Source organism: Gallinula chloropus (genome assembly GCF_964237585.1).
Source record: "Gallinula chloropus genome assembly, chromosome: Z".
NCBI lineage: Eukaryota > Metazoa > Chordata > Aves > Gruiformes > Rallidae > Gallinula > Gallinula chloropus.
The window spans coordinates 1,460,804-1,477,485 of NC_140089.1; the positions used below are offsets into that span (position 1 = coordinate 1,460,804).

A 16,682-nucleotide genomic window follows, 5' to 3' on the forward strand; every position below is an offset into this window, starting at 1 on the left:
GCGCTTCGGCTGGGGGGGGGGGGGGAACGGACGGACTACAACTCCCAGCGTGCCCCGGGGCGGCGGGGACCGGAACACGTATAGCGCCGCGCCCGGGAAAAGCGGAGCGCGACGGAGGAGAGTCGCTGCGCTGACGCGAGGTGCGCATGCGCGCGGGCGGCGGGCTGTGGCGGCGGCCGGTGGCGGTGGCCGGTGAGGCGGGACCCGGGGGTGGGGGGGCGGCGGCGGGACCCGGCCCGGCCCGGCCCGGCCCGGCCCGGCCTCCCCCGCGGGGGTAGCGTCTCGGCCCGCGGTGGAAGGAGCGGCCGCGCTCGGAGCAGCTGCCGGTTCTCACCCGCTTCCCCCACCGCGCCTACCGGGCCCGGGCGCGCCTGGGCGGGGGCCGCCCGCCGGCTGCCCGCTGAGGCGCTGAGGCCCTGTCCCTCCTCCCCGCAGGTGGAGATGGAGCTCAGGGCGGGTAACGCCGGCGCGGGGCCGCGCTGCTGGTGAGCGGGGAGTCGGCGCGGGAAGCAAACGTGTCCCCGGGAGCCGTCGGGACGTGTGAGTTGGGCACACCCCCCCCCCCCCCCTCCACCTCCCCCGCCCCGGCTCCGGTCAGCTCGAGGGCCCCGGTACAGGGAAGGCCTCCAGCTGTTGGAGTGAGGCCGTGGAGATGACCTGGGGGCTGGAGCACCTCTCCTGGGAAGCCGGGCTGGGAGAGCTGGGCTGGTTCAGCCTGGAAGAGGCTTGGGGAAGATCTTATAGCAGCCTACCAACACTTAAAGGGTCCTGCAGGAACGTGGGAGAGGGGCTGGTCACCAGGGAGGGCAGGGACGGGGCACTGCCTTCAAGCTGACAGAGGGCAGGGTTAGGTGAGACATTGGGAAGGAATTCTTCCCTCTGAGGGGGGTGAAGCTGTGGCACAGGGTGCTCAGAGAGGCTGTGGAAGCCCCTGGATCCCTGGAGGGGTTCAAGGCTGGGTTGGATGGAGTTTTGGGCACCCTGGTCTGGTGAGGGTGTCCCTGCCCATGGCAGGGGTTGGAACTAGATGGGCTTTGAGGTCTCTTCCAGCCCAAAGCATCCTGTGATTCACTGCTGATTCCTCTCGGGGCCCTTCATCTCCTCTTTACTTTTTACTCTTAAGCTGCCAGAAGTTCTTTTTTCATTCTTCAGCTTGCCACTTTTCCAGTCCCTTTGACCACCTGCACCTGCAGTGATGTTTCTCAGCCTCATCCCATTCAACCAGCTTTGACCTGGGGGTGGTTCTAAAGTTTGTTTGAGGCAAAGCATTTACTACTTGCATCAGGATAGTGCAGGGTTATGTCAGACTTCAAAGGCATGGTGTGTCTTCAAAAGGTGTTGTGGTTTTGCTCCAGCCAGCAGATGAGCACCATGTGTCTCACTTCCACCACCACAGAGGGGAAGAGGAAAATAATAAATAGACAAAAGCAAACCTGGTGTGTTGGGATAAGGACAGTTTACTGGGACAGCAAAAGGAGGAGGAAGTAACAGTACCAGGGCTTTATAGCAATGGTCTGTGGGGACAGGACAAGGGGCGATGGGCTCAAGTTGGAGCCCAGGGAGTTCCCCCCCCAATGTGGGGAAGAACTTCTTGCTGGTGAGGGTGTGGGAGCCCTGGGACAGGCTGCCCAGGGGGTGTGGAGTCTCCTTCTCTGGAGAGATTCCAGCCCTGACCTGTCCTAGGGACCCTGCTTGGGCAGGGGGTGGGACCCCATGGGCTCTGGGGGGCCCTTCCATCCCCTGTGATTCTGTGATACACCAAACTAGTGATGCACAGTGCAGATTGTCACTGAACCACACAGCTCAGAGCCATCCCAAAGCTGGACCATCCCAAACTCTGCATCCTGGAGCCGTGCACTCCTCCCCACCCCAGCCCCCTTTATGCTGAGCATGACATCATGCCATGGAATGTCCAGTTTGGGTCACCTGTCCTGGCTGTGTGTCCCCCCTCTCAGCTCCCTGGGTGTCCCCCTCCCTTCTCATTAGCAGGGCAGGAAGAGCAACTCAACAGTCCCTGACTGAGTGGCAACAGCTAAACCATCCCTGTGTTACCAGCACTGCTCCATCCCAGCTCCCAAGCAGGGCATTCCACCCACTGCCAGAAAGTACATTAACTCTGTCCTAGCTAAAATTGGGACATGTTTTTTTTTCCTAGTGGGAAGCAGGTCTGCTGTGAAGGGAGGGGAGCACTGTGACCACACCTGAACAGGGGTGACAGCTGTTGCTGCTGTCAGTAGCACACAAGGAGAAGGGATCCTTGGGAGCCCCTTGAGCACACACCCAGCACGAGGTGTCTCTTGAGGACACCTCGCTGCTTGCTAATTCCTCCTCTAAAGGAAACTCTATGCAGAGTGTCTTTCTAGGAGTCTTAACTGTGGTTACACCTCTCATTCTGTCCACATTTATCTTAAATCTGGAACAAATTTTCCTTTGGGGTAGCTACCTTGTATCATTTCACTGTTTGGAACACTGACTGAATCCTGGCTTAGGGCTGAGTCTAAGGAATTTTAACCAGATAATGAGTTTCAGCAGTTCTCAGCACTGTATACATTTTAGCATGTTGCATTGTATTTCCCTGCTTAAAACCTTCTCTACACAGTTACAACAGGATATAAACAATGTTTAGAGTTGGCATATCTTTATATAAGAACTGATGAGGTGTCCTCTTTACATAGTATCCACAATGTCAAACAAGGAGGTGAAGGCAGCATTGAAGAGCGCCAGAGAGGCAATAAGAAATAAGGAATACAAGGAAGCCTTAAAACATTGCAAGGTAACAAATTCTTTACTTGAGAAGTAACATTTTTGACACACTTGGGTTGCTGTTCCCATACCCCTACAGCTGTAATGTGGGGTGAGGAGTAACTTGCTGATGTAACTGAGTCTCAAATGGTAGAGAGAGAAATCCATTGCTAATCAGGACCTTAATGAGTGCTTTAATTGCTGAGCTGCAGATACAGTTCACACAGGAAGCATTGTCTGCCATGAAAAGCTGAAGTTATTAGTCCTAGCCTTGTCTTGAAACTTACTTCTGATGTTACCCTACAGAATAATTCACCAAACTGAAATGATAAAACTTAATAGGTGGATCTGCAAGAGGCTCTTCATCCAGAAGTTTCACTTAAATTTGTGTATTTCCAGGCAGTCTTGAAGCAAGAAAAAAATAACTACAATGCCTGGGTATTCATTGGCCTGGCAGCTGCTGAGTTAGAGCAGCCTGATCAGGCCAAAGGAGCATATAAGAAGGCTATTGAACTGGAACCAAACCAGTTACTGGCATGGCAGGTATGTGAATGTCCAGATTGACTTTTTCTTTCTCTGAGCAGTGCCACTTTTCACTTAAATATGAGAACAAAGCAGAGCTGGGGCTTGGCACCCTGTTTTCTTGAAGCCCTTAGTTCTGCCAAAGCTTCAGAGCAACTGGGGTTTGTGTCACTTGTGTCTCTTAAAGTAAAGCCATGTGTAGCTGCATAGGTGTAGCAGGGTGGACTGTAATTTCAGTGCATATGTGTTTGTATTTCTTGTGTGGACTGGACAGTGTTGAAGTGTGCAAGGGAGAGCATGACATTAAACTTGTCCATGCTTAGGAATTTCCAGCTCCAGAAACGTTTGACAGTGCTTCTCTCATAGGAGAGAAAATGTGTTCTCTAGGAAGGTATTTCTCAGCTTCCAGTGTGAGGGGGATTGTTACTGAATTTGCTTGTTAAATCAGTAGTATACAGTGAAATAACTGGGTGCTGTGTGTGTGGTAACCTGTCTCAGTATAAATTTATTACATGCAGTTGTGTTAGCTGGGGACTTGTGAAGCATAAGGTTGCATTTTAGATGTCTGGGATACCAACTACTGGTATTTTTCTAATCTAGTAGGGTTCTCAGTATTTATAACAAACAGCTTTTTAAAGTACCACTGTTGGTGCATCATTTCAGGGTTCACTGAAATTTCCCCAGTTGTTTTGCAATCAGATTCTGGCTTTCTGCTACTGCACAGGACAGGCCCCAGCTGGAGTCCTGTGTCCAGAGCTGGGGCCCCAGGACAAGAGAGATGTGGGGCTGGTGGAGAGGGGTCAGAGGAGCCCCGGGGATGCTCAGAGGGCTGGAGCAGCTCCCCTACGCAGAGAGGCTGAGGGAGCTGGGCTGGGTCAGCCTGGAGAAGAGAAGGCTGCGGGGGGACCTCACTGCAGCCTCCCCGTCCCTGAAGGGACCCCAGGAACAGGAGGGGAATGGGCTTGTTAAAGGGCAGAGACTGGCAGGACAAGGGGGCTGGAGTGAAGCTGGAGGAGGGAAGGGGGAGAGGAGAGACTGGGGGGAAGTTCTTTGCAGAGAGAGTGGTGAGGGGCTGGAAGGGGCTGCCCAGAGAGGGGGTGGGTGCCCCGTCCCTGGGGGTGTTCCAGGCCAGGTTGGCTGGGGCCCTGGGCAGCCTTGTGTAGCTCCAGGCCTGGAGGTTGGTGTCCCTGCCTGTGGCAGGGGGTTGGAGCTCTGTGACCCTTGGTGTCCCTTCCAACCCAGACCAGCCTGGGATTCTATGGTTCTATGACAGCATGAAGTTTGGCTGTAGCTCTTTTGTCATATGACTTACCATGCTTTGTTTATTATGCAGAAAGTAGTATGTAATATATACAGGTTTCAGATAGTCATTGGTATTAGTTAAGAAAGTGAGGAAAGCTTTTAAAGTGCACCAATTCAGGAGGCTGTGTGGAAGTATCACCCTATGTTCTGTTCAGAGATTGCTGCCTTAACACCTGACCCCTCCCAATGGCAATGAAGTTATTTTTGTCATCAGAAATAGCATTGTTCTCACAGCACATAGCTACTGACATCAAATTTTACCCCTTTTTTTATCTTTCTTTTTTAAAGGGGTTGGCGAATTTGTATGAGAAATCCAGCCAGCCAGATGTCAAAGGAGATTTAGCAGATGTTTACCAAAAGCTTTTGCAACTCTATGAAAGGTAAAGAATATTGAATACCACGGTTCAGATTTGATTCATGCAATGTCATTGTTGATACAAGGTAGTCAGCAAGATTTTGGAGGTTTTGTTTGGGGTTTTTTTTGTTGGTTTTTTTTTTGTTGTTGTGTTTTAAGGGCACATGAGTGGGTAAAAGCTTGTTACTAAGTCTTTCTATAGCTGCATAAGGTTTCTTGATCCTGTTACTTTTGTTAGGATGAAACCTTGGAATAGTTGTACTTGAGGTTAATAACTTAGAGACTCCTTGTTTGATGTCTTCTGTCAAAACTCACTGCCTTGAAGCACGTAACTCTGATTAGTTCATTGTCTACATTAATAAGTAGGCTTATTTTTCTCTGCTTTAGGGTTGCAGAATATATGTCCCCTGGTTCATATCGGTACAGTTCTAAATATAAGAACTCTCAGCTGTCACTGCAGCTGACTGGAGTGTTCAATTTATTTCCTTCAACTGAAAAACGTTCAAAAAGAAAAAGTACACAGTCCCTTAAAGTAACTTTTTTTAACTCTGTTACCTCAGCAGTGAACTGGTTGCTGATCAGCCTTTAGGTCAATCTTCAGTAGGTTCAGTCCCCTATTTCTTCTAAATGTTTGTTTGGTGACTGAACCTACTAAAAATTCGGTCAGATTTTGAAGAATGTTTTATGGGAAACTTGGCTTGTTGATGTGGGATTTTCTTCTTCCTTTCCAGTGGGGACAAGCAGAAATGGTGTGATGTGTGTAACAAGCTCGTGGAACTGTATCGCCAAGAAAAGAAATACTCAGAGGTAGGCTGGGTGCTCTCCCTGTTCAAACAAGGAAGTTCCATTTCATCAAATAACTGGTTTTCATCAGGGAATGCCCGGTGTTTGGGGCCAAGGATCACATAAGGTCTCCCTGTGGGCCACTACCAGGAGCAACTGCTTTTCACTACCCAAACTTCAGCCCACCTTGGCACTCCCAAAATCTGAGGTATCATTGCAAAATCATTGAATCTTAGGGGTTGGGAGGGACCCCTAGAGCCCATGGGGTCCCACCCCCTGCCCAAGCAGGGTCCCTAGGACAGGTCAGGGCTGGAATCTCTCCAGAGAAGGAGACTCCACACCCCCTGGGCAGCCTGTCCCAGGGCTCCCTCACCCTCACCGCCAAGAAGTTCTTCCCCACATTGGGGGGGGGGGAACTCCCTGGGCTCCAACTTGAGCCCATCGCCCCTTGTCCTGTCCCCACAGACACTGAGCAGAGGCTGCCCATGGCCCCTGGGTCCCACCCTTCAGCTCTTGATCCCCAGTGATCAGATCCCCTCTCAGGCTTCTCCTCTGCAGGCTGAACAGCCCCAGCTCCCTCAGCCTTTCCTCCCAGGGGAGATGCTCCAGGCCCTTCATCCCCTTCGCAGCCTCCTCTGGACTCTCTCCAGGAGACCCCTGGCTGTTGGATCCCAGGGAGCCCAGCACTGGACACAACACTCCAGGTGGGGCCTGAGCAGGGCAGAGCAGAGGGGGAGGATCCCCTCCTGTCACCTGCTGCCCACACTCCTCCAGATGCCCCCAGGATCCCATTGTCTCTCTCAGCCCCAGGGCACACTGCTGGCTCATGGCCACCCTGTCACCCACCAGCACCCCCAGGTCCTTCTCCACAGAGCTCCTCTCCAGCAGGTCACCCCCAGCCTGTCCTGATTCCAGCAGTTATTCCTTCCCAGGTGCCAGACTCTCCACTTGCTTTTGTTGAACTTCATCTGGTTTCTCCCAGCCCAGCTCTCCAGCCTGTCCAGGGCTCTCTGGATGGCAACACAGTGTCCTGTGTGTCAGCCACTCCTCCCAGCTTTGTATCATCGGGGTACTTGCTGAGGGTGGATGCTGTTCCTTCCTTGAGGTCATTGATGGAGATATTAAACAGGACTGGACCCAACACCGAGCCCTGGGGACCACACTAGTCACAGGCCTCCAGTCAGACTCTGCTTCCCTGATCACGACCCTCTGGGCTCGGTCCCACAGCCAGTTCTCACCCCACCTCACTGTCCACTCATCTATCCCAGTGAGGTGGGTTGAGAATGGACGGAGCTCAGAATACTCGTGGTTTACCACGAGGTGGAGCAGTTAATTGCCAGCTGGTTGGACGGTCGCACAGTCTCTGTAGTAGTGTTACAGAACACATCTTTTTGCCCTTAATGTTGTTCTTTACTCTTTAAAAAGTTTGCATTCTGACAAGGTGGTGCATGGTCATACTCCATGTCATCTTCTCCCCTCACCTCCAACAATGGATCGTGAAAGATGCTGTGTCTCAGGCTCATCTTGGGTATCTTGAGCATCAGGTTCAAGACTATTAATTAGTGCCAAAGCCTCTGTGTACCAGTTCATGAAACTCAGCTCAATGTTAGTAGTTTATCATGTGGAGGCAGACTTGCTCTGTGTGCCACAGGGAACCACCAGGTAGCCAGGCTCTTCTCAGTGATATCCAGTGATAGGACAGGGGGTTCTGTGAGAGCATAAGGAAAAACTCAGAGAGGTTGTGGAGTCTCCTTCTCTGGAGACATTCAAACCCACCTGGACACATTCCTGTGTGACCTAATCCTGCTCTGGCAGGGGGGTTTGGACTAGATGATCTCCAGAGGTCCCTTCCAACCCTGACCATTCTGTGAACCAGGACACTCTTTTGTCTTCTTCAGTGCTGTTGATTTGTCCACACTTGAATTTCAACATGTACTGCAGCAGTTCTGTTTCTGTTCATGGTGCTGTAGTTCCAGCAAGGCTCCCATTTTTACCTCAGTTTATCAGAGGACTGTTTGGATCTGTTGTCACTGTTGATTTCATCCAAGAAACAGAGTCAGAATCCATACTCTTAACATCACATCCCTTATTTATGCTACCTGGGAAAGTGGACAGGTCCCCACACTGTGCTCTGTGACTTGTTCTTGCTTTAATCCCAGGCAAACTTGGGTTGTCACTTTAAGCATTCCTGTCTTGTCTACCCAAGTGTGGTTGGGTTGCCAGTAATTGGAAAGCCTGTGACAGCTCTCCAGTTCTTTAGAGTGACAGCATGGTTCATTTCCTCTTGACAGGTGGCTGAAACATGGCAGAAACTGATACAAATGAAGCAGGAGGAGGGTGCAGAAAAGGCAGAGCTCCACCAGCTTTGGAGGAAGATGATCCAGTTACTGAAAGACAGCACACAGAGCCAGGATAACAAGACTGGGCAGTCGGTAATGCCACTTGTGCTCACCTGGATGTGTATAAATGCAGCCAGACTTCAAATGAACCCTTCAAAGCCATGCAAATCCTGTTCCTATTTATCTCATTAACGTTCTGTGGTACTTAACTTCTCAGGAAAATGTGAGTGATTTTACCTCCTGACAGGAGTAGTGAGGGTGCAGCTGCCTGAGACAGGTTGATGTGGAATAAGGCACCTAAATCCCTCATTAACTGCCCCTGAAGGCTTGTGGCAGTCCATGTTTGCACTCTAGCACAGTGATGTGCTCTTACAACATGCTCTGCATGTTATGAAGCTTCAGCAGAATGTAGGGGTTCTTCAAAACAAGCAGCTCCCTCACCTGCTTTCCACCAGGGTGTAATAGCAATATTTTCATTCAGATGTACTTTTCTTCTCCCTTCTGAGGAGAATGTCAAAGCTGATTGGAGCAAACAGAATGAAAGTGAGTGATACTGATCCTTTGTTTCCTGTGGCCAAAGTTAATTTAGTTTTGTCTGATTACCTGTTTTTGCAAGATGAACCACTTTCAACAGGAAGGGGGGGAATTTCTTACCTGGTTGATAGCAGTGTGCCAGGGTGGTGGAAAATACAAGTTTGGGTATTTTGAGACAGAAGGAAAATACATCTGCATCTGTGCATTTTGAGAAGGCAAACGCTTTGAGCTGTGAGCTGTTACAGGAAAGAAGTGCTGCAGGCAGCATGGGGAAAAAGGAGTTTAAGAAAAATAATGGCATAAATACTAGGAATATTGGAAAACCCTAACTTACAGAACCAGGGGGAGGGCTGTCAGCTAACTGTGGGGGCAGTAACCTAGGTTTTGTAGTACCAAGTCCTTTGAACTGGGGATAGGTATGTAGAACAATCTATGTTCTTAGAAATTTTGCCTTCCTTGTAGCTACCTTATGTTATGAAGCTACGTTACTGCTTCATTTTTACTACAGTTAGTGTGCTTTGGAGCCTATTTGAGGACTACTTCTTGATAAGAAACTTGCTTTGTGACTTTCTCTGTTCGCAGTGCTAATGTAAACATTATGAGGAAGATCCAGATATTAATTAAGTCTAAATAGCAATTATCCCCTGAGCCATGGGAGGGCTGGAAGGCACACACAGTGAGAAGTGGCTGAGGACTTGGGGTTTGTCTGGTTGGGAGACAAGGCAGCTGAGTGGTGACACCATTGCTCAGTGTGGGTCCCTGAGGAAGGCAGATGGGGAGCTCTTCTCCCAGGATCCAGAGACAGGACTCGTGGGGATGGTTCCAAGCTGCATCCAGGGGGCTCTAGCTGGACATGAGGAAGCATCTCTCTGCTGAGAGGGTGGGCAGACCCTGGAACAGGCTCCCTAGAGCTGTTGGTGTTCGAGGGGCGTTTGGACAATGCCCTTAACACACTTCAACTTTTGGTCTCTAATAATATTAACTTCTGGTGAGCCCTGGAGTGGTCAGGCAGTTGGACTGCGTGAATGGTGTAGGAAGTACAGCATGAGAGTAGTCTGTTCTATGAAGATAAAGCTTTTTCAGCATCCTTGTTTGGCACTCTCCTAATTATTTCTTGTTCCAGCTTTTGACTGCATTTGAACATGCAGTGAACTCAGTGGACACTGTTCCTGGTGAAGACCACCAAAATCTTTACAAGGACTTTATTCAGTGCCTGTTGAAAGTAAGGCTGTGTTAATCTGTCTTCATTAGTGAGTAGATGTAATATTCTGCATCTGATAATTCACACAAAAACCTCTTTCTTTTGTTTTCCCTTTCAAGTTTCCTCATGAAACAGCTAGGTTGGAAAAGGCCTGTAATGATATGATGGCTTTGTATCCTACCATGATTTACCCTTTAGAAGTACTTTGCTTGCACTTTGTTCAGTCAGGTGAGTAGGACATTTTGGTGTTTCAATTATTTATTTTGCAGTTAGTTTTGTGATGATGTATTTACAACTTTTTACCCTTCATGACCCAGTACAGATGCACTATTTACTTTTATGTTATATTTCCCTATCTGGAAATGAAAAGTGTTTGGTTGGTCCTATGATTTGCTGTTTCCTAGCTCTGTAACTGAGTGGTGTCTCATAATTTGCAAAAAAAATCTGTGATTTAATTCCAACTCTGGCTTTGTACAAAGGTGCAAATAAGAATGCCTTACAAAACTGGAAAGCAGCCTTTTGAGGTAAATGAAGGTTAGTTTCTTAAGCTTAGAGGAGGCAATGGAGAATTTTAACTGGTGCTGGGGATGGGCTGCATCCTATTCTTGGCACAGAAAATTTCTCTTAGCAAAAACCCCCAACACATTGAAATTTTTGTCAGAAGAATGCCTGGTGAATGTGGTATAAACAGATCTGTTTAAATGGGGTTTTGTCTGAGTAGAAAAGGAGAATCTCAGAGGACAAAATACCCCAACCATATTTTGCTCAACAGTGGAGGGATCTGACAGCACACAATTGCTATTTTCAGTGGTTTGCTAAGCAGCACTGCCATAGTGCTGGAAACTTCCTCAGCATTTTCAAAGATAACTGCTAAACTCTGGTCTGTCTTTTCATTGCTTGAGGCATCAGATGTTCATGTTCTTTATTACTTTGTTTTAAACAAGGAAAGAAAATCGGGGGGAAACCTCATCTGGTTTAAATAAAGAGAAATAACTTTCAGTTCAGGTAGGAGCATGCCTTTTCCAGTTTCAAATGTAGGATCTGTGAAATAACATAGCAACATAAAGCAGGAGGGGATTTTTCATTTTGGTTTGGAAGAATGAAGGTGAATGAGACCCAGACTCTCATTTCCATGTGAGAATACCTCACAGTTTGGAGAAACCTGATTTCCAAAGGCAAAGGAGCACTTGGTTGGCACAGTTCTTAGAAATGCTCTGGCATCTCACCATCCACAGCCGTGTTGGGGTGGGAGGATGATGCTGATGTTTTAGTAGGGGTGTTTGTTTATATCTGAGTCATCCCAACTAGGTCATGGTCCTTCATGCCCTGAGCTGGTGGGCTTGTAATTCAGATGCATTATTAGTCACCTTTACCAAATGCAAACCAAAGGCAACCTTTATGTCTGTGAGTCTGTAGCTTTTTAAAACTGTAGTTCAAAGACTGTTGCTGCAAATCACAACAGTGGCTTTAAGCAAGAACTGCCAAGCCTACAGTCACAGCTAAACACAAGCCTGAAAAGTTAGCAGCAGCTGTTAAAAAAATTAAGCCAAGACATTGAATTATGTGGTTTCATAGCAAGATTCTTTTAGCCAGCCCAAAACATCAGCTCTGTAGGAACACAAGGCCTGCTGTGGAAGGAAATTATCTTGATTTATTTGTGGCAGGTTTTGATGTGTGGGCATTCAGCTGGGCTTGCATGAAGAATAGTGAAGTAAGCAGTTTCTATTGATAATGGAAGTGTATCTGTAGTAATTTAAAAAAAAATTAATTAATTTTAATTAATGGTTAAAAACTCGGGTTCAGCCTGGTGGTTTATTTTGTTTGGTGGTACTGGGTATTTAGATTACTTCTTGTTTTTTGGTTTTGGTTTGGTGGTGGAGGGTGATGAGGAAGTAGTACTTCTGGAACAGTTCAGCTCATACTTTTGAGTTAAAAGGATAAGGGTCATATTTATGTAGATAAGGTACTCTGTTGCATTTTTTTGAAATCTAAAACTCTATAAAACACTTCCTTTTCTGAAACCAGGAACTTTGTCAGAAGAGGCCCTGGAGTGTTTTTCTAGGCTTTTGGAGATGGATGCAAGTAGTGGCCCAGCAATCATTGGTTCTGGTATAAAACTCCTCCAAGAAAAGAAATACACAGATGCTGTTAAGACTCTTACTGAAGGTAAACATTTAACATGAACTTTAAATAGTCTGTAACTTGAACACCAGCTAGTTTATTCTGGATACTCTGGGAGTCTTACACTTACATACTACTTTGCCAGTTGAAAGATCAACTGGATTTTAAGGGAATAGTCAACACTTTCTCTTATCATGCATTGATTATTTTTTTTTAAATATAGCTTGAAGTGTGACATCTGAAGTCTGTCCTTGCTGTTATAGTCAGCTCTGTAGTATTTTAGTGTGATCAACTTTAAACTCTTTTTAATCTGTTGTTGGGGAAATAGCTAGATGAAGCAATAAGTACAGCAATAGCAATTAATGATGGAATTTGGAATTTAAGGTAAAATGTAAAGCAGCTTTTCTAGTCTGTTCAGGCACAGAAATTAAGTAACTAAAGATTACCTGCCTTTAAAGTCACATCATTTTAGGACCTCTTTTAACACTTACCCAATATAAATGTTTACTCATTGTGTCTAATGAGAAGTATCAGGGGGCTTTTTTCCTTTTTTTTTTTTTTTTGTAAGGGTTGGCTCACAAATCTGTAATTATCTTGCTTGTACTGAGATGGCAGAGATATTTGAAAACAATTGATTAGTACACCCTTGTGAAAATAGGACTCTTCAATCACTGTGCTGGCCATGGGAAATTCACAACAGCTTATTGAAAAATCTGGGCAAATAAACATTTGGGATCTAAGCCATGATGAGTCAGCCTGTGCTGTGATATCCTGTGTCCTTTCAACCAGGTTTAGAATGAAATTGTTTCTGACATTGGATTTTGGAGTATCCTGCAATATTCTATGGTAGCATCCCCACAGTGAAATAATGTGTCTTGGCTAAAATCACAAATCCAGGTGCTTAAGAAGTAGAAGTTTTCCATGGAAAGCAAATTATTCTGTCTTGAATGGCCACTGGAGGTTTTGACAAAACATACATCCTGAGTTTGGCAAAAAATACACCTCCTGAATTATTTTATTTACTTTTACTGTGTATGTGATACTCTGCTCCTGAAGAGGAGGATGCAGAGTTCAAAGCTCTTGGAAATGTCTCTCCCAGCAAGCTGAGAGTTAGCATCCTGGGTGTTGAAGCTTCAAGGCATTATTTCCATTATTTTCACAACACTGTAATTTAATTTTATTACTGGATCTTCAGTTAAGGCAAGTTCATGAGGAAGTTTCAGTGAAACACCCTTGCCATCATTTTTCTGTGGTCTTGAAGTTTTACAGGCTTTTCCTGGTTTTAAAAGAAAAACTTTGTGAAGTGGTCTACATGCTGCCAATCTGAATGTCTGATCAAAGTGAAGAACTTTTTAATTTTTGAAACAAAATTGTTGTATTTCCTCACTTTATCCCCTTTTCCCTTTGTGTATGTGAAATGTTCTGTACAAAATTAAGCCCAACAAAGGGTAGCATGCTTCTTAGTCTTTGCCTTACTGTGTGGAAGCCTGTTTACTTAAAACACTTTAAAATAAGACTCAGTAAGACTTGCAGCTGTTTTTTTCTTTATCTGTTTAATAACATGTTTTTGGTGGTGTTGTGTGTCAATACAGCATGTGCCAGCTTCACAGCCTTTGCAACCCTAAGCAAGATTTTTTACTGCCTTTTTTAAACTCTTCTTGTGTTAGGTTTGCAGAAGACTGGCCAGTGTCCAGCAGCATGGCATTACTTGGCAGAGGCACAGATGAAAATGCACAAGCACAGAGATGCTCTCCGGTCCTGCAATCAAGGTAATGGTCTGTTAATTGAAAGAGCAACTGCAGGGCTGCACTGCTTTATGTGGTCCAGACAGCTGGGCCTTAGTATGGTAGGTCTGAGTTAGCAGCAGCCAGTCTGTTGCTCCTGAAAAGCACTTGGTGTTGTGTAGTCTCAGGAAAAGAAGAAATACTGGACTAATCAAAACCAGAAAGAGATCAGATATTTACTTCAAGGTTTTTGTGTTCTGATGTGGTTCTTCATCTGGTGGTTGACCAGCTCCACCAAACAGCAGATAATTGATTGAAACCACTATGGTATGTGTCACATTTTTAGTCTCTTAGGCTTATTTATACTCACAAGGTTTTAATCAAGTTAATGTGAAGTGAGGAAGTGTTACATAGTACTACTGCATCTCCAGAAACCTCGGAGTGTAAATCTTCATCTGTGCTAGCTAGGAACGAGGTCAGTTACAGTCAGTGAATAGAGACATTTTCTGATGGTTATAAATGAAGATGGAGCCAAGCTGGGCTTTTTAGTGAAGGGGGAAATGCAGTGAGAAACTGCTCAAGAAGGACTCAAAGAGGTAAAAGTATGCAGACCTGAATAAAGAGCCATGGCAAATTGTTAAAAGCAAGGGAAAGTACTTGCCAGTGAGCGAGATTCCAAAGGTCTGTAAGTTTGAGCAGAGGAAATGTGAAAACCAAACAAAGTAGGTAAAAAGAAATGTAATGCAGAAAGACAGAATCACAGAGTCACTGGGCTAGAAAAGCTCTTAAAGCTTTAAGAGTCCAGCCGTCCCTGTCCTGAGCTAAACCAGATCCCTAAGTACCTCATCTACCCTTTTCTTGAACACCCCCAGGGCTGGGGACTCAGCCCCTCCCTGGGCAGCCTGTGCCAGGCCCTGACAGCTCTGCCAGGGAAGAACTTTTCCCTCCCAGCTGAGCTGACCCTGCCCTGGGGCAGCTTGAGCCCATTGCCCCTTGTCCCATCTCCTGTCCCCTGGCTGCAGAGACCATCGCCCACCTCTCTGCACCCTCCTGGCAGGGCAGGGGAGGTGGGGAGAAGGTCTCCCCTCAGCCTCCTCTTCTCCAGGCTCAACACCCCCAGCTCCCTCAGCCGCTCCTCAGAGGATTTGCCCTCCAGCCCCTTCCCCAGCCTGGTTGCCCTTCTCTGCACTCGCTCCAGGCCCTCCATGTCCTTCTGGCAGTGAGGGGCCCAGCACTGGGCCCAGCACTCCAGCTGCGGCCTCCCCAGTGCCCAGCCCAGGGGCACAATCCCCTCCCCAGACCTGCTGGCCACGCTGGGCCTGGCACAAGCCAGGATGCCCTTGGCCTTCCTGGCCCCCCGGGCACACTGCTGGCTCGTGGTCAGTCACAGTCACCCAACACCCCCAGGGCCTTCTCTGCCTGACAGCTCTCCAGACAGTCTCCCCCAGCCTGGAGTGCTGCCTGGGCTTGTTCTGTCCCATGGGCAGGACTCTGCCCTTGGCCTTGTTAAACCTCATCCCCTGGGTCTCAGCAACTGAAGAGACTGAAAATGAGGTGGTGATTTTCCCATACGTACATCATGACCCTTCTTTTTATGGGACTCATCAAACAAGTTGTCTGTAATTATAGCATTAATAGAAGTTGCTTTAAAAGAAGACAAAATGGCTTTCAGGAATTACAAGATACCTACCTAGGAATTGACAGAGAAATATAAAGATGAAATTGCTGAGGTCCTAATTGATTTATGTATTTGCTTGCTTAACCTGTCTTGGCACCCAAATGCTTGAAGGTTGCGTGGACCTGACTTCTAAAAAGGGTTGTAGGAAACCACCACCGAGTTTGGTATGTTTAGTGGTTAAATTACTGAAAACTGAATGAACTGACTTAGAGAATTTAGCTAGAAAGTTATTCTGGAGATGGGCAGCATGGCTTTTGTAAGGCTAAGTTGTTTTTTTCTTAGAACTACTTGAAGCAATTTACAAGCACATGGGTACAGGAGAGAGATACCATGTAGGCTGCTCTGATTTCCAAGTGGTAATTAATAAGATAGTTAAGGAAACTAAGCAGTGTTGGGTTAAGATGTAGAGTTGTAGCACTGTGTCTTTTTTGTCAGGTTTAAATAGGTTAAAAGGCAGAGCACAGTCTAATAGCAATCATAGAATCATCAGGGTTGGAGAAGACCTTTGAGATCATCAAGTCCCGTGGTCAGCCCTACACCACCATAACCCCTAAACCATCTCCTGCTGAAGCACCACAGGGACAGGGATTCACCCACCTCTCTGTGCAGCCCGTGTTCAGGCTGGAAGGAGCTGCTCCTGGTATTTTCACTGGTTCTTGGGTTTATCCCCCTTCCTAGTCCCTTATGAACATTGAGTAGTAAGGTTGTAAAGTTTGCTGCCAGTCTGAGCAGAATGCAAAGCCCTAAAACACAGATTGCCAGAGGTGGTAAATAACAAATGGAATTCCTTAGCCTGAAATGCAAAATCATGCAGTTGTGGGAAGAAGTGTTTTCACAGAGCTATACTGTAGTCTTGTGCAAAGTAGAGAGCAGAAAGTCTTCATTTTGTGTGGGGAAAAATAGTGTTTCTTTCCCTTTCTGCTCTTTACAGGCAGGTCAAATATTAGGAACTATGGGAGGGGAATTGTTACTGAACAGAACATCAACATGTAGTTGCTTTAGCAGCTTTAGCATCATGCTGAAATCTGTGTACAATTTTAGTGCCCATCCACCCCTTCTCATAAAGAAAATAATAGTAGAACTTAAAAGACAAGTAATAAGGATAACCAATTATATGGAAAATGCAGCACATGAGAACAAATAAATAGCCTGTGAAGTCCCTTTCCAGCATGGGGAAGAGATGGTGCTGAAATCTGTGAAGCTACAAGTGATGTAGAAGATAAAATCAAGTGTTTTGTTTTCCTCTGCAAGGTCTGGTTAGTACCAAATGAAACTAAAAGCTGTCAGGCTCAGAAGAAACACAGTAGCTGTAAGTTAAGGTATCGTGCCTTGCTAAATGATGCTGTTGGTGGATAAAGTTTCTTTGAGCACAATGAATGTG

The 16,682-nt window shown here is 46.7% G+C and overlaps 1 protein-coding gene across 1 annotated transcript in view; it reads left to right on the forward strand.

Moving 5' to 3' along the window:
* The first annotated feature begins 168 nt into the window (after positions 1–168).
* The window catches only part of SKIC3 (SKI3 subunit of superkiller complex), a 51,849-nt gene continuing 35,335 nt past the window's right edge, over positions 169–16,682 (forward strand). The window contains exons 1-11 of the mRNA XM_084278231.1: positions 169–192; positions 436–540; positions 2,676–2,773; positions 3,142–3,285; positions 4,855–4,946; positions 5,653–5,728; positions 7,996–8,136; positions 9,701–9,799; positions 9,898–10,006; positions 11,804–11,944; positions 13,567–13,668. Of these exons, the coding sequence (XP_084134357.1) occupies positions 2,684–2,773; positions 3,142–3,285; positions 4,855–4,946; positions 5,653–5,728; positions 7,996–8,136; positions 9,701–9,799; positions 9,898–10,006; positions 11,804–11,944; positions 13,567–13,668 (994 nt within the window). The 5' untranslated portion in view covers positions 169–192; positions 436–540; positions 2,676–2,683. The remainder of the gene's footprint in view (positions 193–435; positions 541–2,675; positions 2,774–3,141; positions 3,286–4,854; positions 4,947–5,652; positions 5,729–7,995; positions 8,137–9,700; positions 9,800–9,897; positions 10,007–11,803; positions 11,945–13,566; positions 13,669–16,682) is intronic.